The sequence below is a fragment of the Saccopteryx leptura genome, chromosome 5 (genome assembly GCF_036850995.1).
Source record: "Saccopteryx leptura isolate mSacLep1 chromosome 5, mSacLep1_pri_phased_curated, whole genome shotgun sequence".
NCBI classification, from domain to species: domain Eukaryota; kingdom Metazoa; phylum Chordata; class Mammalia; order Chiroptera; family Emballonuridae; genus Saccopteryx; species Saccopteryx leptura.
The window spans coordinates 117,985,993-118,010,336 of record NC_089507.1 but is presented as its reverse complement, the minus strand read 5'-3'; the positions used below and the strand labels follow the sequence as shown (position 1 = coordinate 118,010,336).

The following is a 24,344-nucleotide window of genomic DNA, read 5'->3' as shown; positions in this document are numbered from 1 at the left end:
CCAGGGGTACAGTTCTATAACACATCATCTGTATATTGAATTGTGTGCTCACCACCCCAAGTCAAGTCTCCCTCCATCACCACTGATCCCCGTTTACCCTCTTCTACCCCCCAACCCTCCCTCTGGTAATCACCACACTTTGTGTCTAGAGTGCTTGTTTGTTTGTTTTGTTTTGCTTAATCCCTTCACCTTTTTTTACCCCGCCCCTAAAGCCCCTCCCCTCTCATAGCTGTCAGGCTGTTTTTTGTATCTATGAGTCTGTTTCTATTTTGTTTATTTTGTTGATTAGATTCCACATATAAGTGAAATCATATAGCACTTAACTTTCTCTTAGTGACTTATTTCACTTAGCATAATAATTTCCAGGTCCATCCAGGCTGTCACAAAGGGTAAGATTTCCTTCTTTTTCATGTCCATTGTGCAAATGTACTGCAGCTTTTTATCAGCACTAATCTTCCACAACCAGTGTCTCCCCTCCTCAGCCCCCTTTTGCTCCCCTATCAGTTTTCTGATTTGATTCCAGCTTCTTCACACTCAGAAACTGCTACCCCCAACCACAGGCTCTCTGAGTGGATTTGGCCCTGCAAAGCATCTGACCCTTTCAGACCACCTCCACCTCCACAGGACATGCTCTTTTGAAACATCTCTTGCCTCTCTCCTCGTCTTGCTGACCCCTACCATCCTCAGTTGGTCCCTGGCCCCTTCTTCCTTTCATCTCCCTCAAATGTCTATTCGCCAGGACTCTGACCCTGGCAGCTACTCTTCTCGCTCTACCTCCCTCCAGATTGGGTTCCGCCTCACCTGAGGCAGAATTCAGGAAGGTGGTCATTCTCTGGGGTTCAGAATACCAGCTCTTCCACAGGAACATGCGACTCAAGACAAATGATGCTACCCCCATCCTCTCCCATCATGACATGTGCCCTGGTTTACCTGGCTGACCACAGCCTCTCTCGGGCTCATCACCCCCATCCCAACTGTCACCAAGTCTTGCTGCCTGAAGCTTAGCTGTCCCCACTACTTGCACTTCTCATCATGTTCCCACTGCAATTGTCCCTCACACCCCAACACCTCCCCGAATCCATCCTCTCCACTGCTTTCGCAATGCCTTCTACCCAGCCCAACCCAGTGTATCATTCCCAACCCCAACCTGGGCAGCCGCTCCAGCAGCAATCCCCTGGCCCCCAGGGCCAGGCAGCCGGTCATTCCCCAGTGATGAAAGCCTCTGGATAAACTTCTTGAATTAAATGTTCTTGGACAGTCAACATAAGAATGTCTGTGTAAAAGAGTCACTTTCACCGTCTTGCATTTAGGTATTCATCAGTACAAGAAAGACGGATCAGGTTACAAATAAATTCTCAAGAAACGGCATGTAACCCAGAGATGATCTCATCTAGACCAGATCTGCAGTGACTTACTTTACAGATGTCTCACTAATAGTTGTGAGATGTTACAAGGAATTTTAGTGTCTCACTTTATTACAAACATCGCATGTGGACACACCCAGGGTGTGTGGCACATCCAGTGTACACGAGCTGGTGGAAACCAGAGAGCTGAGAACACCCGGCCTGCTGGGTACAACCCGAAGCCCCTGGCCTCTGACCTACCCCCTGCCTACCTCTTCAGCTGCACAGCCTGCTGCTCCCCCCCCAGCAGGTGACTATGAGAAAATACAGTCACCGTGGCTGCCATGTGCAAGCTGTACTCTTTCCTCCCTTTGCACTTAGAAATCCCCTCATTGTTCTGCGAGGCTCCATTGACATTATTTCTCCTATGAAGCCGTCCCGACATGGTCTACGATATTCAGCCTCCATTCTGTCGCTGTCCAGAAGCCGGGGCCTGTGCCTTGCCTCTGTATCCACGTGACCTGGCCAGGTAGGTCTGCCATGTGGCAAAGGTCTTAGGGTTTGTACACAAAGATGGACACACCTTGCAGTTAGTTCTTGTAGTCTAATTTTAATTCAGCAACAGAATTCTCTTTCTTTTCAGGTTTGACCAATCAATAATCAGTTATTACTCCCCCCCCAAAAAAAAACTAGAGAGTGATAAGAGTGACAAGTTGGTTCTTGAGTTCACGGGCAGAAAGTAAAAAGACCTGGCTGGCAAGTGCTTTGGGACAGCAGTCTTGCCTTCTGTATTGCCCCCTGTGAAGTGCCCCATGGATAAGATGCACCATTTTTCAAAAAATGTGGGGTCTAAAAACTGGGTGAGTCTTACACAGTGGTTGTAGATTTTTTTACTTGAATTTCTCGCTTTTTTGCGCTTGTTTTTGTGCTTATTGTTGAAGTCAGTGATTCATCATCAGACACAGAGGAGGACAAGCTAATGGATGGGAGTTTTGACAGTGATGAGGAGTTATATGAATTTTATGATGAATAAAACTTAAGTTCAATAACTTTATATAACACTTTTTTTTTTTTCCAAATTTCAGGCCCCCGAATTAAAGTGTATGTTATATACATGGGAGCGTCTTATACACGGGGAAATATGGTATCCATTTCCAGAAAGGATGATGTCCGGGCACTGGCCTATCAGTGCAGGGACAGCAAGCCAGCAAAGCTTTCTGTATAGCTTCTCTGCCTTCTGAAAAGTTCTGCTTCATAAATGGCAATGGACTTGAGTAATCATTCCAAGTATTTTTTTAAGCTGCTCATTTCCAGTGGATGAAAAGACTTGGCAAGCAGGACCTGTAGGCGTTATGTCCAAACTTCTGCTCTCACAGGACCAGACGTGGAATCATTTCATTTTCCATGATCTTAGAATTGTGACATCTATAAGTAAAGAGAGCTGGTCCTCAGTCTCCTAATACCCACACTGACACACCACAGTGAATTTGAGATTGCAGTCTTTTGCATCATGGACAAGTACTTATATTTGGGGGTAGATTTTTTTAAGCAAAAAAGAAGGGATATTATTTTTGGTTAACAATATTTTTCAACCAACAAATCTCCCCCCCCCCCCCACCACCCTTGATAATCAAAACCAACCAAACAATGAGTCTGTTTCTCTGTTTCTCTCAAAGTATAGGAAGAACTTCACTGGCTTTAGATGACTATCTTTCAAGCTCCAAGGTCATGTGTAGGTCACTGGCTTGAACAACAAATGAGCAAGCCAATTCTTTCTCTGTGGCTGCTTCAAGAACATGGGTGTGTAGCAATGCTCAGCATGAAAGAACTGCTGACCCCATGGTCAAGATGAAATGTTAGTTTGCCAAGGGGGGAGCCCGGACCGTGTTTATGAGTCCTGGCCGCAGTGATGTGGGCTGCTGCACAGCTGGGCCAACGTCACATTCCTGGCCACCAGGCTCAGAGTCTTGAGAGTAATCGGAGATGCACGAAGAATGACATGATCCATTGAGGCCACCATATATCTAAAAATAAGGGATTTTTGTCCATTCACCGCATGGAATGGCAGAACCATGAAGTTCTCGAGTAGTTCAGCAATGCAGTGGGTGGAGGGAGGACGCCCCACCCTACAGAAGACTCCTGAGGCTCTTTCCTGTCCATGCTGTTGTGGGCACAAGGCTTTGCAACATAAGCGGTTTCCTCGGCTGATCTCAAACACCAAGAGGAAATGGGAAATTTGAGAACCTATGTTGTTTCTTAAGGAGCACACAAGAAGGCAAACATCTGCACCACATTACGAAGGAGAAGCCAGAGCAACGCCCAGACCCAGAGACGACCCAGAGACGTGCTGGAACAGGGAGGGCCTGGGCAGCTATTCTGGTGACCGCGTTCTCCCGCCTCCACACCTGGAAGCCCCACCCTTGGCTGGAGGCACAGTACATGCACTCCCCAGCTCAGTAGGACCCCATGTCAAGTTCATTCTCATTTTCCTCCAGAAACAGTTACAAGTGAGGGCTGCACACTTGGGCCAATCCACAAAAGCCTGGTAAACCTCTAATAAAGTGGAACCACAGTACCAATAATTCTATAAAACTGAACCACTGTGTGTTATAGCTTAGAATGTACTTGTGGCTCCAAGTAGGGATCCTAAAACCCAGCTTCCTGGCAGCACAAATGTTGGCTTCCTACCCTACGGGGTGGGCAGCAGCTCTTGTTTTGGGGCAGGGACTACAAAATAGAGAAGAGCACTGTCAGGAAACCCCCATGTGGGAGAATGAAGTAGGGGGTGGAGTCAACGGGGGGGGGGGGGCGCAGGGCGGGGGGGGGGGCTGCGCTTGGGAGGAAGAGTCATTTCGGGGGTAGATAGTGGAAGACACTAAGAACTAAAAAGTTTAAGCAAAGGAAATAAATGGGAAGACACAGGATTCAACTCATTAAGTTTAACTTTCTGAAACATCTACTTCATTTCTTATATTTCTCATTCTCTCCACATCAGGTGAAAACTTGGTTTCAGCCTAGAGACCAAAAAATCACATTATCTAGATAAAGACCCCATAGTCCCACCCCGTTCTGAAAACAAAGCTTGAGAGTCTGTAATTCTGGGGAGAAATGCAGCTCATCATCTCAAATTCACCAAAGAAAAATTCACCAGAGAGAATGAGGAGGAAGAAAAAAAGGAACTAGAGACAGGAGGATCCCAAGAGAGAAAAAGTACCTTAACATAAGGTGTTCCGAAGTGAGAACTTTAGAAAGACAGTAAGCGCTCGATCTCCCCTTAGTGTCCCCCTAACACAGACCCGTGCAGAGCAGACAGGCCCCTCGGGGCCCCCGCAGCTGCCTCTGTCCTTGCCCCAGCCTGCGCTTTGTCAGCACACAGGAAGAACTCCCTGCGAAGAGTGTGAGATCAGTGGGTCGTGTGCATCGTGTCAGAGGAAGGACCTGAAACAGACAGGCAAACACACCCTCACACGAGGAGGCGTTCCACGCACCCCATTCTTCCTGCCCTCCTCACTCCTGCTGAGGCTTTCCTTGCCGCCCCCAACACACTTTCCACCAAGATAAGAGATTTTTGTCCTGTTCTGGAGATGTCTGTTAAACTCTAGTTCTCAGAATTGCACCTAGGACCTAGGAAGTGTTCATTTAATATTTGTTGGAAGAACAGAATTAATAATACCAATTTCACAGGGACGGCCCCCAAAACACAGAGATTTTACAAAGGCTACTTGCACTGTCATTGTTCCCAGCACCCTGCAATCTGTGACAGCAGCCCACAGTCAGAACTATCTTCCTTCCTTCCCAGGACCTCTGGAGTCCTCACTAGCAGTGCCTAATTTCAGCGTTAAGACTCCCTTGCAAACCTCATACACTCTGATCTAAGCCTGGATGCCAATGCAAGTGCACACCCCCCACGCAGCGGCTCTGCCGGCAGCCTCTGAGGTCAGCTAACTGACGGGGTAAACCTGAACGCAGGGTTACAACAGGCTGGCTCTAAACGTTTTCTCACGATGTCCAAGTGGGCAAGTTCAGTCCCTTTTGCCCAGAAACATGACACTGCTCTCTATACCAACAAGTATTAACTAGAATCCCTAGTGCATGGTCCAGGATATGAAAATTACAGTAATCTAATCTTGCCAAGGAAAAAGTATGAATCATCATTACATGGTCTGACACAGAGCAAAATGATGAATCCTAGGCTGCACCGAGGCTCAGGTCCCCACTGATGGCTCCCTGTGAGCTGCCAACCAAACAGTGCCGCCCCCAGGCCAGCACCAGAGAAGTTGGCATCCTAGGGGAGCAGAAGCCAGGAGGAGCAATGCCGTGTTCCCAGGACCACACTTTCCAACTGTCTATTCTGAGAGATTCTGTGACAATGAGGGCAGTGGAGGAGGAATTAGGGGCTAAAATTCCCCTTCTATCTTCTCACCAGTAGAAACCGCTTCAGCTCTGAAGCTTCTGTCTAAGGAGGAACTGTATAATCAGGGGAAACAATAGAATATGCACAGGACAAGCAGGACAATGAAAAACAAACCCACTCAGAATGTTCTCTTAACCACATCACAGAAACACCCAGTTCTGGTCTTTTCCTGCAACTTTCAAAAAGACCACCAAAGCACCCCCCAGAAACCACAGCCCTGGTACCCTGAGGACGGTACCCTCAGGCCAGCCGGTCAGGGCGCCCTCAGGGCCAAACCGTCCCTTGGCTCCTTCCCCCCCTTTTCTTTCTCACAGCTGCATTCAATTTTCTGTCCTTGGGGTTTTTAAAGGAACATTTATTCCAGGGCCAGGATTCTCAAGTTTTATGGTTATACAACTCCCTCTCCCAGGGCCAAAGAATGCTTAAAAAGCCTAAACCCGGCAAAGAGAATTAGTAAAAGTATACAAATGAAAGTGAAATAAAAAGTTAAGAGTTGTTCCAAATTATAGGCAACCTCTTATTTGGTTGCATTATACCTTCAGTTTGCCCTGCAAGATATCTGCTACCCATTTTTCATGCAAACACGTGTCTGTGTGTGTGTGTATGTGTATGTGTGTAAGAGAGACTGGGAACAGGTAAGGAATGGAGAATTTCAAAGATGTATTTGTATTTTTCATGGCTTCTATTGTTGTAAGGTACCAAAAAGCTGAAAATTAATATTGATATTCTGGGAGGAAAGGTCAGGCTTTCCTGTCCTGTCTCTCCTTTAAGAAGGGGAGGGAGAAGAATGTAGAAGTTTCTGGCTTGCAAGAACAATGGGTCATTCAGTTTTAAATCTAAAATAAAGGTTAACCTAGAAACTTCTCTTTCAATAGGAGGCAGAATTTACATACCACCTTGCATTGACTGTAGTTCCTCCCCCTTCCTGGAATCTTGAGGGTAAAATACCTCTAGGCCAGTGAGGGAAGACAAACTCTGAAAGATTTGTACACATCTTTGATTGTGTTACCTTGAAAGTCTTTTTTTTTTTAATTTATTTATTTTTTTTGTATTTTTCTGAAGCTGGAAACGGGGAGGCAGTCAGACAGACTCCCGCATGCGCCCAACTGGGATCCACCCGGCACGCTCACCAGGGGGCGATGTTCTGCCCATCCGGGGCGTCGCTCTGTCGCGACCAGAGCCACTCTAGCGCCTGGGGCAGAGGCCAAGGAGCCATCCCCAGCTCCTGGGCCATCTTTTGCTCCAATGGAGCCTCGGCTGCGGGAGGGGAAGAGAGAGACAGAGAGGAAGGAGAGGGGGAGGGGTAGAGAAGCAGATGGGTGCCTCTCCTGTGTGCCCTGGTCGGGAATCGAACCCTGGACTTCCGCACGCCAGGCCAACGCTCTACCACCGAGCCAACCGGCCAGGGCCAAAAGTCTTAATGTTTCTGTGTATCCCCTAAACCAGTGGTCCCCAACCCCCGGGCCATGGACTGGTACCAGCCAGTCCATGGGCCATTTGGTACTGGTCTGCAGAGAAAGAATAAATAACTTACATTATTTCTGTTTTATTTATATTTAAGTCTGAACGATGTTTTATTTTTAAAAACTGACCAGATTCTCCCTGTGACATCCGTCTAAGACTCACTCTTGACGCTTGTCTCGGTCACATGATACATTTATCCATCCCGCCCTAAAGGCCGGTCCATGAAAATATTTTCTGACATTAAACTGGTCCGTGGCTCAAAAAGGTTGGGGACCACTGCCCTAAACAAATGTTGTCAGCCCATGCCATGATGTCATATTCTCCCCCGCCCACGTGTGATCAAGGGTATATAAGCAGCCCCTGAACTATTTTTAGGACTGCACGATTTGGGCCTGCAGATGCCCCGTGTCAACCATATGCAGCTAGCATATTAATAAATCTCCTCCTCTAATAAAACTCTTCAAAATTCACCTGGACTGGGTGTCTCTCTGTGAACTTGATGAAATGAGGTACAGTGCCTTTCAGAATCTGAGGTGCGGTACTTTATAACACTATCTCCCATTGGATGGTAAACTTTATTATAAACACAGCCCATATCTTACATGGGAATTGATAAAAGCACACAGAGGGAGATTCCCTACGGAGCTCTCTGTGCTGGCTTTTCCTATTTAAAGAGTTGGATGGTAGTAGGGTTTTGGTAGCAGGACAGCCAGTTCAAAAAATAAAACTGTATTTTTACTTAAAAAGTCAAATTATTGGCATTTTTAGTTGGAATGCTCTACACTAAGTACACTATTAACACCCCAAGATCATCACCACACACCTCCCAAACGGAGACACGAGACCCCCCACCAGCTCGCAAGACACGAACCAGGTTCCTAAGTGCTGCCACATGGAACCAGTTCAGAATCACCAGAAGTCCCTACCTGCACTCTTCTGTTCACCTCCTCAGGTCACCAGGACGCCTGCATCGCAACGTGATCTGCCCGAAGGCTCCCCCCCACCCCCCAGCCTCACAAGCATCCCTGTTAGGTACGCTAGCTGCCTGCTTCCGACAAACTTACCTGGTCTGAGGAAGCCACGTTCAGGCTTTGGGGCCTGAGGTCGGTGACACAGCAGCACAGCACCCACAGTAGAAGCCTGGCCGCGCCCCAAGACCAACAACACAGCTTTGGAGAAACAAAGCTGCTTGCACAGAACTGCCCTGAGCAAAAAAAAAAAAAAAAGATCTGGAATGTGGCCAGTAGCACCTGCTTAATGCAGCCCACACCTCTGAAACCATCAGGGGACACCGGCACTGAACTTGCCCTGCCCTGGTCAGAGGGTTCCTCGGAGGATTCTCTCAAAAGCACTTACTTGTGAGCAGAGGCCCTGCAGGCAAAATAACAGGTTGAGATTCAAATGATTCCTCCAGATAGCCACTCTCATTCTCCCAAGATTGGAAGTGGCCAGAAGTTAGTAAAATCTTTAAACCGAGGGAAGAGGACAGCTGTAAAAAGCAGGACTCTAAAGTCAGAGCATTTTTTTTTTAAAGCTAGTGATTTTCTTGTGGATGACAGTCTGGCTTCTAACCAAACAGGACATACCACAGACATTGCTTTCTCATGATAACAAATTTAACACCCTGCGGATCTGTGCTCTTGGACAAGTTAGGATGCTTTGTTCAGAGCAAGAATGTTGTAATGAAAGTAACACTGGAAAGTTCTTCCCTCAAAGTCCACAAATGCATGTCCCTTCCATATAAAATAAAACACAACTGAACAACAATCATATAATCTTTTATTAAAACACACACACACAAGAAAAATCCGTATAAGGGGACTGTAACCATGGCTTCAAAACAAAGATGTTTTCTAATCTTGTGCCCTAACAGTAGATTTTAAAAATACTGTTTTTATGAGGCCCTGGCCAGTTGGCTCAGTGGTAGAGCGTTGGCCTGGCCTGCAGGAGTCCCGGGTTCGATTCCTGGCCAGGGCACACAGGAGAAGCACCCATCTGCTTCTCCACCCCTCCCCCTCTCCTTCCTCTCTGTCTCTCTCTTCCCCTCCCGCAGCCAAGGCTCCATTGGAGCAAAATTTGCCCGGGGCGCTGAGGATGGCTCCATGGCCTCTGCGTCAGGCGCTAGAATGGCTCTGATTGCGGCAGAGCGATGCTGCAGATAGGCAGAGCATCACCCCCTGGTGGGCGTGCCAGGTGGATCCCGGTCGGGCGCATGCGGGAGTCCATCTGACTGCCTCCCCGTTTCCAGCTTCAGAAAAATACAAAAAAAGAAAAATACTTTTTTTATGATAGGCCACTTATATGCCATATAAGATGGAGTAAAAATTTGAGCTAAAACACTGATATAACTTTAGAAATCACTCACCAAACTGTGTGCACGTGTCTGCATACGTCTGTATGCATGCATGTGCACACGCACACACAAACAAAAAAACCCACACTGACTGAACTCATACAAAAGGAGCAGTCAACTAACACATGCTCAAAACATGACTTTTGCCCAAAACATCAAATGGGCTTCATAGCCTATCAGGGGTCTCCAAACTTTTTACACAGGGGGCCAGTTCACTGTCCCTCAGACCATTGGAGGGCTGCCAAATACAGTGGTCCTCTCACTGACCACCAGTGAAAGAGGTGCCCCTTCCAGAAGTGCAATGGGGGCTGGATAAATGGCCTCAGGGGGCCGCATTGCGGCCCGCGGGCCGTAGTTTGGGGATGCCTGGAAGTAGCAGTCTGGATTGTTACTTCAAGGAACATGTATCTGTAAAAGCTGTTTCCACACACTCTAACTTAATAAAGAAGGGTAGGAAAGACTGTGCTAATGCCAATGTTAAGAGGCATGGTCACAAGCTTCTGAGGTTTGTGAAATGCATTTGCACATGATCCTTTTGAGAATGTTACCTCATTCCCATCCACCTTGGTTCTGGACCCACTATAGTCTGGGCTGTCCAAACACTGGGTTCTGCTGATGTCTGCAGAGATGTGGTGACAAATGTACAACCAGGACTCGGCTTTATAAAGCCTGTATCTGAAAGCATGAGATGTCTTTTCCCTTAATTCTGATTTTAAATGAAGATTTTCAAACAATTCCACTGAAACTTTGTAAAAGCACATTAGTAAAATCCGGCTTTTAGCTTTCTCCCAATCAAAATAACAGAAGAAAATAAAAACTATTAGAGAACAAAGCAAAGAATGAACCCTTCCCTCACCCCAGCCCCACACTACCCTCCTGCCCCACCCTGCCTACAAGTCGAAGCTCCCCAGATGCAGGCTCTGCCCTGAGAGCTGGCTCCACAGAAGGGAGGGCGCTGGAGTTTCAGCAGAGCAGGAAAGGGTCCCAGAACAATTGGCACCTGTTGCCTAGCTCTCGGCTTCAGCACTTCACATTCTTCCTTCAACCCACTCAGTCCTGGAGTCTCACTGCTGAACTACTCTGACCAAAACCATAAGCACCATCTACCTTGGCAGTTCCAAAGGACACTTGTGTCCTCCTCTCACTGACCTCTCAATCATGCCAGCTCTGTGGGCTCCTCCCTCCTTCTCAAGTCTGGGCTCAGGGGCCCAGCACTCTCCCCTCTGCTTCCTCCCTGGCTGCTGCCCCGCCTGCCTCCTTTGTGGTCCTCCCCTTCCTTCCCCTGAGCCTTGCTCCCTCTCATCCCCTCATCCTCTGGGTCTCTCCTCCTCTCTCTCCCCATTTCCATCCTTGCCTATTATGGATTTACCTATCGCCTAATTTGATCTCCAGTCGATATGGTCCCTCTGAGTTCCAGATGTACATGCAACTGTCCACTTAAAATCTCTAACTGGATATTTAACAGACACTCAAACTTAATGTGTCCACACAGAATTTTCAAAGCTGGCCCTCCCTGTTTAAACCCCCCCACACACACACACACACAAAACCCAAAAACGTCTCCCAGCCTTTCTCTCCTCAGAAGTTGCCATGGCCAAAATGTAAGGGTCAGTGTTAACTCCTCCCTTGTCTTCGCTCCCATGGTTCATCTACCAACTGCTGATAGTTACAACTGCAAAGCATCTCCTGTTCTGTGCATACAACAGCTGCATTGCTATATAATTTATATGCCATACACTGCACCAACTTAAAACATACAATTCAATGGTTTTTAATACATTCATAGAATTGTATCATTATTAACAAAGTAATTTTAGACATTTTCATCACCCCCAAAAAGAAACCATCTACCGTACCCATTAGCAGTCACTTTCAATTTCCCCCTAACACTCCAGTCCTAGGGCAACCATTAATCTACTTTCTGTCTCTGTGGCAGATTAACCTGCTCCAGAAATTTCATATAAATGGAATCATAAAATATGTGGTCTCTTGTGTCTGGCTTCTTTTATTTAGCATATTTTCAGGATTCATCAACATTGTGCCATGCATTAATTTTCCATTCCTTCTTATAGCCAAAAAATATCTTGTCATACAGATATACAATACTTTATTAGTCCATTCATCAAATGATCACTGGGGTTATTTCCATTCTTTGATTATTAAAATAATACTGCTATGGCCTGACCAGGTGGTGGCACAGTGGATAGAGCTTTGGACTGGGATGCAGAGGATCCGGGCTCAAAACTCTGAGGTTGCTGGCTTGAGCATGGCTCCTCTGGCTTGAGCACGGGCTCACCAGCTTGAGCATGGGGTTGCTGGCTTGAGTGTGAGATCACAGACATGACCCCATGGTCACTGGCTTGAGGCCATGAGTCGCTAGCTTGAAGCCTAAGGTCACTGGCTTGAGCCCAAGGTTGCTGGTTTGAGCAAGGGATCACTCAGTCTGCTGTAGCCCCCTCCCTGGTCAAGGCACATATGGGAAAGCAACCAATGAACAACCAAGGAGCTGCAACAAAGAGTTGATGCTTTTCATCTCTCTCCCTTCCTGTCTGTCTGTTCCTATCTGTTCCTCTCTCTGTCTGTTACAAAATAATAATAATAATAATAATAATAATAATAATAACAACACTATGACCATTTCAATTTTTGTAGATATAAGTTTTCATTTCTCTTGGGTATATATCTAAGAGCAGATATGCTGGGTCATAAAGTACCTTTGTGATTCCCCGCATGAGGAACTGCCAGACTGTTTCCCAAAGTCAGCTTCTTTGGGAAGATTTTGATTTCCGCTCGCAGGGTATGAGAGCTCTGGCTTCTCTATAACCTCATCAACACTTGTTACAATCTGTCTTTCACAGTGGAATAAAACAGTATCTCACTTCAGTTTTTATTTGCATTTCTCTGATATTGAACATCTTCTCAGGTACTAATTGGTCATTTGCATATCTTCTGGGAAGAAATGTCTATTCAGAACTTTGCTTATTTTAAAATTGGCTTATCTTTTCACAGTTGAGTTGTAAGGTTTCTTGATATATCCTAGACACACGTTTCTTATCAGATTATATGATTCGCGAATATTTTCTTCTATTCTATGGGTTCTTTTCCCTCTCTTGAGAATGCCTTTTGACACACAACAGTTTTTAAGTTTGTTGAAGTCTAACTTACCTATTTCTCTTTTGTTACTTGTGCTTTTGGTGTTATAACTAAAAATCACTGCCTGAGCAAAAGGGATGGAGATTAACCCCCATGTTGTTTTCCAAGGGTTTCACAGTTTTAGCTCTTACACTTAGGCCTGTGATCCATTGTGAGATCATTTTTGTGCATAGTGTGATGTAGGGGTCCAACTTCATTCTTCTCTATGTGGACATCCACTGGTCCCTGAACCATCTGTTGAAGAGTCTGTTCTTTTCCCATTGAATTGTCTTGGAACATTTGTAAAAAAATCAATTATCATAAATGTATGATTTTATTTCTGGTCTACTAATTCTGTTCCAAAGATCTGTATGCCTATCCTTATGACAGTACCCACTGTCTTGGTTACTGTAACTTTGTGTTAAGTTTTGAGTCTTCCAATTTTGCTCTTTTTCAAGATAGTCTGAACTATTCTAGATCCCTTAAATTTCTGTCTAAATTTTAGGATTAGTGCTTCAATTTGTGCAAAGAATCCACCTGAGGTTTTGATACAGGTTATATTGAATCTATAGATTAGTTGGGAAATCCTGTCATTTGAACAACAGTAAGTCTTTTTTGGTAAATAAACATAGAATGTTTTTATACTTGTTTAGATTTTCCTAAATTTCTTAAAATGATGTTTTGTAGTTTTAAGACTATAAGTTTTACACTTCTTTGATTATATTTATTCCTAAGAACTGTTATTTTTTATGTTATTGTAAAGAAATTATTTTCTTAATCCTCTCAAAGGTTCACTGTAAGTGTATAGCACTACAATTCCTATTTGTATCCTGCAACCTTTCGGAACCTATTTACTAGTTCTAACAATGTGATGGGTTTTCCATATACAAGATCATGTCAACTGCAAATACAGTTTTACTTCCTCCTTTCCAATCTAGAAATTTCTGATTCCATAGTCCTTCTTAAGAGCCCTGGCTAGGCCTGCTCAGCACCACACTGAAGAGCTGTGATGACTGAACACCTTCATCTTGCTCCTGAGCTTCAGGGGACAGTTTTCTGCCCTTCAAAATTAAGTGTGATGTAAGTTGTGGGTTTTCACAGATCTCTTAGGTTAAAGAAGTTTCCTTCATTCCTAGTTTGTTGCTGTTGTTTAGTCTTGAGGTTTTTTTTTTTCTTTAGTATCATGAAGAGCTATTGGATTTTGTCAAATGCTTTCTCTGCAAAAAATATAGACCTTTGCACTTGTGTGTCCCTGTGTAGACCTCTTTGTGCTATCTCTATAGGTCAGTATTTCTCATGTTTATAGGGCTCTTCTTCTGGGCAGTCCTAGACCATCAGATTCAAAAGTCCCCATCCTCCACTGTCTCTTCCCCAGTCGGTCTATCATATGACCTTCAAAGCACTCAGCCATTGTTATTGTAAGCATGCCTTTGGATAACACTTGTGTAAGAGTTACTAACATGTTTTTCATTAATTTAATCTTCACAACCACCTTACTAGGTAGGTGCCATTATTGCCAATTTACAGATGTAGAAATTAAGAGAGAGGTCAACTGTCTTGTTCAAGGTCATGCAATTTATAAGTGGCAGACCCAGGCTCCCTAGCTCCCCAGACCATTCTCTTAAATATGTTATCATGCCCTGGTCAGGTAGCTCAGAAGTATTTTTCAGCTGCCAATCCAGTCCGTGGACAGTGCCAGACTGCTAGTCACATTGTGCCAGTCTGTGAAAGAGTTAACCACACTGATGTTGTGTGAAGACTATCTGCAGACTGGCAGTTGAAAAATGCTAGGTTAGAGCACCAGTCCCAATACACCAAGGTTGCTGGTTCAAACCCTGTCAGACCACATACAAGAATCAACCACCGGCCCTAGCTGGAGAGCTTGGTTGGCTGTAGCGCCTATCCCGAAGTACGGAGGTGGCTGGTTTGATCCTCAGGCAGGGCACATACAGGAACAGATGAATGTTCCTGTCTCTTTCTTTCCCTTCCTCTCTTGCTAAAATCAATAAATTTTAAAAAATTTAAAAAAAAGAATCAACCAATGAATGCATAAATAAGTGGAACAATAAACTGATGTTTCTCTCTCCCCCCTTCCTCTCTAAATCAATCAATCAATAAAAATTTTTTTAAAAATTGCATACTTCTTACCACTTTATTTACTATCTATACACAGACATCATCAACTTCATTTATTGTTGTATTTTTTAGAATCCTAACACCATACATGGCTGATGTTCAATAATTTGTTTAATGAAAAAATAGAGCACTGGTCTCAAGATGCCCCATGAGAAGAGAGTTGAAGAGAACTCTGATAAACACTGGTGATAACACACACCCTTGGAGATTCACAAGGCTCATTCATTTTTGAGATCCTTCAGTAAGGAAGACTGTTTAAGTTTAACCCCATGCTTTCCAAACTTCTTTGAGCACAGACCTATCTTCCCAGCCCTGTACCCACTGCATAATAACGTAGGCAACACACTCTGAAAACCACTGCCCCAGAGCAGCGGTCAGAAGGAACCATTCCTGGAAAGAAGCTTCCGCGCCCCTTCCTGCTGCTGAATCTGCCCTCATTTAGAAAGTCTCACTTAGAGTCCCTGAAAGGTCTCTCACGGCCACGGCTCAGTTAAAGAACAAAAAAGAAAACAAAAAACACAATCAGAGAGGTAGCGTTCATTTCCTCACAGCTCTGGGTTGCTGAATATGATTCACATTTACTCTTCTTAACATACATTTAACTATGCTCAGACTGAAGGTGAAAAAAAAACAACCAATGATGTGTTAACCGGAAAACTGTTGCATGTCTTCTCTAAGTACTCACCGTAGTGCCGATATTTAAATCATGGCTTCAGATGCAGAATGACTTCAAAATCTTCATCCCAGCTTTTTCAGCCTTCTTGAACTCCCTCTGAAAAAGGAGAAAGAAAATTTCTACTTTAAAATCTAAAAAGAGAAAATATCAAATAATCCAAGATGACCATGTGTATGAGCAAAGCATGATGCACTGCTGTGATTAATTTTCTGCTTCTAAAGAGCTTTCTCCCTTTCAATTACTTATTTACATCGGCAACTACAGATGACAGGCAGAGGTTAGAGCATCTCCTTCTACTTCATGACAGAATAATTTAAAAGTATATATATTTGGAGTGACATTAGAGAAATGGCACCGTGAGGGGTGCTCCTGATACCTCTCCCTGAAATTTCAACAAATTCAACAACTAGAGACAGAAAAATAATCCCAGGAGCATCTGAAATACACATACACCAAACAAAGGTATGATTGGGCGAAAAGGTGGCTGAATATACAATCCACTTTGAAGGAAATAAGACAGAGAATGGAGTATTCCACTTCCCTCACTGACCTGAGGAAGGGCTGCTTTCACTTGGAACTGAGAGGAAGGGAGGGATAGGGAAGAGGGAAGAAGCGAGTGTTCAGGCGGCTCAGCCTAAGATCGCTGACACGGAGCTAGCACCAGAAGCAGACCCCAGAATAGGTGGCCAAGTGGGTTGCCTGCAGTTCACTCCCGGTTTCCTGGTATGCAATCGCGGGCGGTTTGTGAGTGGCTCCATGGTTCCACCTGGCACTTTGGGTGAGGATGCCCACATTCCTGGATGGAGGGGCCAGGTCAAAGACTGTCAGCAGTGGCCTTCTGTGTGGTCTGTAGCCAGAGTTTCTATATAATCTCGGCTTCCCCAACCAACAGCACACGGGAAGTGTGCAACAGCTGGCTTCCCTACACCTGGACCTGTCTGGGCACAGCACCTCCACCAGCCATACAGGCTTACAAAGCACATTCCCACGGAGGAGAGCTGAGGAAGTGGTGGGGGTAAGGCGTGCAGGCAGCTTGCTGGAGCAGGCAGCCTCTGGAGAGCAGACCTGCAGAACACTGAGGCAAACTAGACATACCCTGGAACCCTTAGAAAGGAGCCTGACCAATAGCCTTCTCACTGCCCGGCCTGCTTACACTGGCGGCTCTGGCTGACAAAGCCTTCTTTCCCAGGGCTGCGATTTAAACAGACCCAGAGGGGGTATGTGATAGTACTTAGGGCCTCTTGCTCTGCAGGCAGTGGCTGGGGCAACTTCCTGCCAGTTGATACAGGTTAAAAAGCACATTCCCACAGAACAGACCTTAGAGAACACTGCAGAAGTTGGGTGGGCTGGGCTGTAAGCTCCCCAACAAGGGAGAAGCCTATGGAGAGCATACCTGCAGAGTGCTGAGGCAAATTTAACTAGACATACCTGGGGAACCTTAGAAAGGAGCCTGACCAGAAGTCAGCTCACTCCCCTGCCTGCTTAAGCTGGTGGCTGTGGTTGACAAAGCCTTCTTACCCAGAGCTGTGCTTTGAGCGAACCTGGAAGAGGGACTTGACAGCTTTTAGGACCTCTTGCTCTGCAGGCAGTGACTGGGGCATCTTCCCGCCAGCCGATACAGGTTACAAAATGCAAAAAGCCTGGGGAGAGTAGACCCGCAGAGTGCTGAGGCACACTAGACATGCACGGAGGCTCATAGAAAGACACCTGAAATGCAATCGGCTCCCAGCCCTGCCTGATTACATTGGTAGCTCTGGCTGACAAAGCCTTACCCAGAACCTGGCTTTGAGCAGGAATAGAGGGGGGAGTTGGCAGCTCTTAGAGCCTCCTGCTCTCCAAGCAATGGCTGGGGCAACATCACAGCTGGGTCCCCAGGCTGTGGCTCAGGAAGAAAAGACATGGGAAGAGGCACTGGGAAAACAAACTCCCCCATTGTGGGAGCCTGCAAACACTAACAAGCCCCGCCTACCAACGGGACTGAGGCCTAGTTTATGTCATCACCACAGCAACACATCAACTACAAATCTCTGCCTAAGAGTGACACAGAGGCAGAACCTGGGGTAAAGCACCACCAGCCAAAAAGAGAGAGAAAAAAGAAAAAGAAGATAACATCTCAAAACCAGAAAAAATCCACAGTCTTTATAACTTTTTCCATTTTTTTCTTGTATTTTTAATCCTTTTATTCTTCGACCTTGGTCATTTTATCCTCTTTCTGTTTTATTCTTTCCTTTTCATTTTGAACTTTATTACCAATAGGTTTTATATTTTCCATTCTTGTTTTTTTCTATGAGGGTTACATTCCAAAAACCTTAACTTTTTTTTTCTTCTTTTTTTTTTCTCTCTCTCTTTGTTTCTTCTTATCTCTTTCACTTTTTCTCTCATTCGATCCTTATTCACAAACAAATTTTCATTCTGAATTCAAATTTTTTCTTTGTGGCATTTTGTGTGCTTTTTACTTCACTTTTATCACTATCATTTCCCCCCAACTCCGGCTCTCCATTCTACATAGTTTTTGTTCCATTTAATACAAGAGAATTTTTATTTTTCACTGTATTATTTTTTCTCTTTTACTTCTTTTCTCTTTCACTTTTTCTTTCATTCGAACATCATTTACAAAGAAATTATTTTATTCTTGATTCAATTTTTTCCTTGTGGCATTTTGTGGGTTTTTACCTCGTTTTTTGTCTCTTTGTCACTTCCTCTCAACGCAGGCCCTCCGTTCTATGTAGTTTTTGTTCACTTAGCACAATAGAATTTTCATTGTATTTTCTCAAAACAAATTTTTTTTTTTTATTAAACTTAATGCAGTGACATTGATAAATCAGGGTACATATGTTGAGAGAAAACATCTCTAGATTATTTTGACATTTGATTGTGCTGTATACCACTCCCCCAAAGTTAAATTATCTTCTGTCACCTTCTATCTGGTTTTCTTTGTGCCCCTTCCCTCCCCCAACCCCTCTCTCCTTCTTCACCCCATCCCCCCTCCCCCCACCCCCCACCCCTGTTGCCATCACAATCTTGTTCATGTCTCTGAGACTCATTTTTATGTACCTTCTATGTATGGATTCATATAGTTCTTAGTTTTTTTTCTGATTTACTTATTTCACTCCGTATAATGTTATCAAGGTCCATCCATGTTATTGTAAATGATCCGATGTCATCATTTTTTATGGCTGAGTAGTATTCCATAGTATATATGTACCAAAGCTTTTTAATCCACTTGTCCTCTGACGGACACTTGTTACCCAAAGCGATATACAAATTTAATGCAATTCTCATCAAAATTCCAATGTCATTTTTTAAAGAAATGGAACAAAAAATCATCAGGTTTATATGAACTTTAAAAACCCCCAAATAACCAAAGTAATCCTAAGGAAAAAGAATGAAGCTGGGGGCATTCAATACCTGACTTCAAATTATATTATAGACCCACGATAATCAAAACAGCATGGTATTAGCAGAAAAATAGACACTCAGACCAGTGGAACAGAATAGAGAGCCCAGAAATAAAACCTCATGTATATGGTCAAATAATCTTTGATAAAGGGGCCAACAACACACAATGGAGAAAAGAAAGCCTCTTCAATAAATGGTTCTGGGAAAACTGGAAAGCCACATGCAAAAGAATGAAACTCGACTACAGTTTGTCCCCTTGTACTAAAATTAATTCAAAATGAATCAAAGACCTGAAACAATAAATTACATAGAAGAAAACATAGGTACTAAACTCATGAACCTTGGCCATAAAGAACACTTTTTGAATTTGACTCCAAAGGCAAGGAAATGAAGGCAAAGATAAATGAATGGGACTACATCAGACTAAGAAGCTTTTGCACAGCAAGAGATACTGACAACAAAACAGACAGCCAACTAAATGGGAAATGATATTTTCAAACAACAGCACAGATAAGGGCCTAATATCCAAAATATACAAAGAACTCATAAAACTCAACAACAAACAAACAAACAATCCAATAAAAAAATGGGAAGAGGACATGAACAGACACTTCTCCCAGGAAGAAATACAAATGGCCAACAGATATATGAAAAGATGCTCATCTTCATTAGCTATTAGAGAAATGCAAATCAAAACTGCAATGAGATACCACCTCACACCTGTTAGATTAGCTATTATCAACAAGACAGGTAATAACAAGTGTTAGGCTGTGGAGAAAAAGGAACTCATCCACTGTTGGTGGGAATGTAAAGTAGTACAACCATTACGGAAGAAAGTATGGTGGTTCCTCAAAAAATTAATAGAACTACCATATGACCCTCTCTACTGGGTATATACCCCCCAAACTCAAACACACTGGTATGTAAAAACACATGCAGCCCCATGTTTATCACAGCATTGTTCACAGTGGCCAAGACATGAAAACAACCAAAAAGCCCTTCAATAGAAGACTGGATAAAGAAGATGTGGCACATATACACTACGGAATACTACTCAGCCATAAGAAACGATGACATCGGATCATTTACAACAACATGGATGGACCTTGATAACATTATACTGAGTGAAATAAGTAAATCAGAAAAAACTAAAAACTATATGATTTCATACATAGGTGGGACAGAAAAAATGAGACTCAGGGACATGGACAAGAGTGTGGTGGTTACAGGGGGGGGGGGTAAAGGAGGAGAGGGAGGGGGTGAAGGTAGGGGAGGGGCTCAAAGAAAACCAGATAGAAGGTGATGGAAGACATTTTGACTTTGGATGGTGGGTATACAACATAATCAAATGTCAAAATAACCTGGAGATGTTTTCTCTGAATCTATGTACCCTAATTAATCAATGTCACCCCATTAAAATTAATAATAAAGGGAAAAAAAGTATTTATTTTCTCCATCTTAAACTCAGTGAATAAAATCATTTCTTTGTAATGATTCTCTAAAGCTCTAAGGGTTCTGTGGTAACTGAAATTTTACATAGTTGTTCTGAAGACACGAGTTATCTTGAATAAATGTGAGTACTTTCTAGAACACATTTACATCAGATCCAAATCAGGGGCTTGAGGAAGAGACGCGCTGTAACAAAGAGACTCGAGAAAACCAAGTGTTAGAACTCCTCATGTATGGCCATGAGGAACCGACAAAAACCCCATTCCTTAGAAGAGAAACAGTGGATACAAAATTTAGGACACTAGAGTAATGGCCCAGGGCGCGGAGAGTGACTGGGTTGGAACCTCGTCATGCCATTAATTCCAGAGCAACACAATCTTCAGCATTCATTCTCCTCCAAGGTGGGATATGAAGGAGAACCTCACTCGTACTGGAAGTGCAATGGATCAGTGCTAATACAAACACACATTTACTCGTGTGATTTTCCTAATGGCGAGTAGTCTGGACACAGGGCAACTCACATGGCAGTAGACTCGTTCCTTTCACCCCCAATAGCTGACTGCCTATGTGGAATCCTGGTGACTCAGCCTGAGACAGGGGCACTAATGAACACAAGCGAGGCTCCAGCCTGGAGGGCCCCAAGAGAGGAAGCCCCTCGGGTACATTAGTGGGTTAGTTGGTTAGTGGTTAGGGGTGATTTGGGGAAATTTTTTTTTTCTTTCTGCACTTCTCTGAAGCCAGAAACAGGGAGAGACAGTCAGACAGACTTCCGCATGCGCCCAACTGGGATCCACCCAGCACGCCCACCAGGGGGCGATGCTCTGCCCCTCCGGGGCGTCGCTCCGCTGTGACCAGAGCCACTCTAGCACCCGGGGCAGAGGCCGAGGAGCCATCCCCAGTGCCCGGGCCACCCTTGCTCCAGTGGAGCCTCGGCTGCTGGAGGGGAAGAGAGAGACAGAGAGGAAGGAGAGGGGGAGGGGTGGAGAAGCAGATGGGCGCCTCACCTGTGTGCCCTGGCCGGGAATCGAACCCGGGACCTCCGCACGCCAGGCCGACGCTCTACCACTGAGCCAATTGGCCAGAGCCGGAAATATTTTATTTTAAGCTACTGAGGCACACCCTGCTATGTCCTCTTGATGTCTGTTCAGAACTTCCTTGTATTACCTTTTGAAAAAGTCATTTAAGGAATCAGTCTGCTCATGCACATGGGCTATGATGCAGGGTTCCCCAAACTTTTTACACAGGGGGCCAGTTCACTGTCCCTCAGACTGCTGGAGGGCCACCACATACAGTGCTCCACTCACTGACCACCAATGAAAGAGGTGTCCCTTCCGGAAGTGCAGCGGGGGCCCGGATAAATGGCCTTAGGGGGCTGCATGCGGCCCGCGGGCCGTAGTTTGGGGACACCTGGTGGCAGCCAGTGACACGCCAGCATTGTACAGACCACAAATGGGACTAGTTCTCGGTTTTTAGAAGCAAATGGGAGATACAGTGTCAGAGCCTGTCTTACCTTTACTGCAAGAGTGGGGTTCTTCCCCAGGAGCCCCAGCTGAAGCATCTTATAAGGACATTGGTGCATGGTGTGAAGAGGCCACAGAGGAGTTGACTCATTTGAAGTTCACTCAAAACAAAGAAACAGTATCCTCACCACTGCCTGGTGAAATTCATGAACTCACGACTCACAACGGGAAACCACATAGGTGGCTGTGGTAAACATAGACAAACTCTTGGGTTTAAGTAGGTTGCTTTCTGTGCCAAAAATAAAGTCCTCTTTCCTCCTCCCCCATAAATCTGTTTATTGCTAAAAAGCTTTGCAGCCTTGTGAGCAAGACTAGACCAATTTAAGCCTCTGTTTCCTCTCAGGCTCCTCAGGATACTAAACTGGGGAAGAATTTTTCGGCTTTGGAAAAGGGGACTCTCTCTCTGTACTGGCCACAAAAGAAAGAAGAAAGAAATTCTTCAGAAGGAGAAAATGCTAAGAGAACCACAAGAAGCCAGTGGCAAGGGCAGAGGAGGAATCCATACCACTCTCTCGTCTGTCAGAAGGAAGATCTACAGTGGAGATCAAGAGCCCAAGGGTACAGAAGGAATCTGAAAGGCCTGTACCTGAAGCGTTAGTTCAAGAAATCTGGTTTGCCCAAAGACAAAGGAAAAATCTCAGTCTCAAGATCAGGGATCAGGAAGCTTTTTGGCTGACAGAGCCATGAACACCACATATTTTAAAATGTAATTCCCTGAGAGCCATACAATAGGTTTAACACTAAATACAAGTAAATGAGTGCATTTTATGTAAGACCAACACTTTTAAAGCACAATAAGTCTCTGAATTCTTTTTAATAACGTTGTTATGTTGTTGCTAACCAATGATGAATAAAGTACTTCTTACCATTAATGCGACTTCTGGTGCTGCTTGGTTTTGCTGATGGCTTTGTACTCTGGTTGATACGTGGTGAGGTTAAGCTTCATGCAGGTGTTAAGACTTCCATCGGTTAAACGTGATCATAGATTGGTATTAACGTTCTTTAGATATGAGAAAAACTGATCACATGCATACGTAGAGCCAAACATTGTCAGTGAAGCAATACTCACATGCTGCAGTGTGTGGTATGTGACGGGAAGAGTGTTCCAAGTTTTGACAATCAGCCGGTCCGCGGGTTGAAGTTTTTCATCTCTCCCCACTTGTGTTTGCTCGCCAACTCTGCTTGCTGTCGTGCAAGTCATTCCAAATCTTCATTCAGTGACTTGAACTTATTCACCCACATGTCTGAGGCCTCAGGTCAGCAGCTTGTAGCTCAAAATCTCTGACGGAGACACCGGGGATGTAACTCAAGTTGGCGCTGTCCACTGCACACTCGTGTGGAGGGGTGATGAACTTAAAAAGACGAGTGACTCATGAAATTCTCCAAAGCACGCTTCGAATGACTGCAGTAGATTAGATGTGAAGCCTGCTACCTGCTGGAGATCAAGATGTTGAGCAGAGTCACTTGCTGTGCATGCATCTTTAAACTCTCCCAGTTTTTCAAAGTGTAGTAAACAATCTGTTTCAATGTCCGTGATAAAGAGTTCCAGCTTGTTTTCAAATGTGAACACTGCTTATTGGAGGGATAAGACTGTATTTCCAACGCCTTGCATTTTCACATGGAGCTGGTTCAGATGTTCAGTCATGTCCACGAGATAGTAGAACTTCAGGAGCCACTCAGTGTTAGCTAACTCAGGATGCTCAACATTTTTCATTTCAAGAAAAGTCCGGATTTCACTCAGACAAACCGTGAAATGGCTGAGCACCTTCCCTCTTGACAACAAATGCACACTGCTGTGCAGAAGCAGACCAGGATAATTATTCCCAACTTCATCCAGCAGTGTTTTAAACTGGTGATCATTTAAAGCTCGGGCAACAATAAAGTTGACCACCCGAATGACCAGCAACATCACTTCACCAAGCTGCTTGCCACACATCTGAGAACAAAGTGCCTCCTGATGTAGGATGCAGTGAAAACTTAGGATGGGTCTCTTTTCATGTTCATGAAGAAGCACTACGAATCCTCTGTTTCTCCCCACCATGCACGGAGCACCATCAGTACACACCGAAATAAGTTTATCCATCGGTAGATTTTTTTCTTTAATGAACTCAGTGAAAGACTTGAATAAATCCTCCCCTCTTGTTGTCTCTTTCATAGGCAAAACAGCAAGACTTTCCTCACGTAGTGTGTCACCGACAGCATACCTTGCAATCATGCTGTACTGGGATAAATGGCTTATGTCTGTTGACTCAGCCAAAGAATGAGAAAAGAATGGTGCTGCATTTATGTCCTTCACTTGTGTTGCCTCAATTTGATTTGCCATCATGATGGTACAATCATGAACAGTTCTTGCCGACAGAGGCATGTCTTTCATTTGTTTGATTATCTTGTCTTTATCTGAAAAGTCGTCAAAAAGTTCATTGGCAATATCAAGCCTGAATGTTTTGGCATACTCCCC

At 44.5% G+C, this 24,344-nt stretch overlaps 1 protein-coding gene across 1 annotated transcript in view; it reads right to left on the bottom strand.

Moving 5' to 3' along the window:
• SVIL (supervillin) overlaps positions 1 to 10,142 on the bottom strand; it is a 193,996-nt gene extending 183,854 nt beyond the window's left edge. The window contains exons 1-2 of the mRNA XM_066386805.1: positions 10,123 to 10,142; positions 8,286 to 8,425 (exon numbers count right to left, since the gene is read on the bottom strand). Coding sequence (XP_066242902.1) covers positions 8,286 to 8,425; positions 10,123 to 10,133 — 151 coding nt within the window. The 5' untranslated portion in view covers positions 10,134 to 10,142. The remainder of the gene's footprint in view (positions 1 to 8,285; positions 8,426 to 10,122) is intronic.
• Positions 10,143 to 24,344: the final 14,202 nt, after the last annotated feature.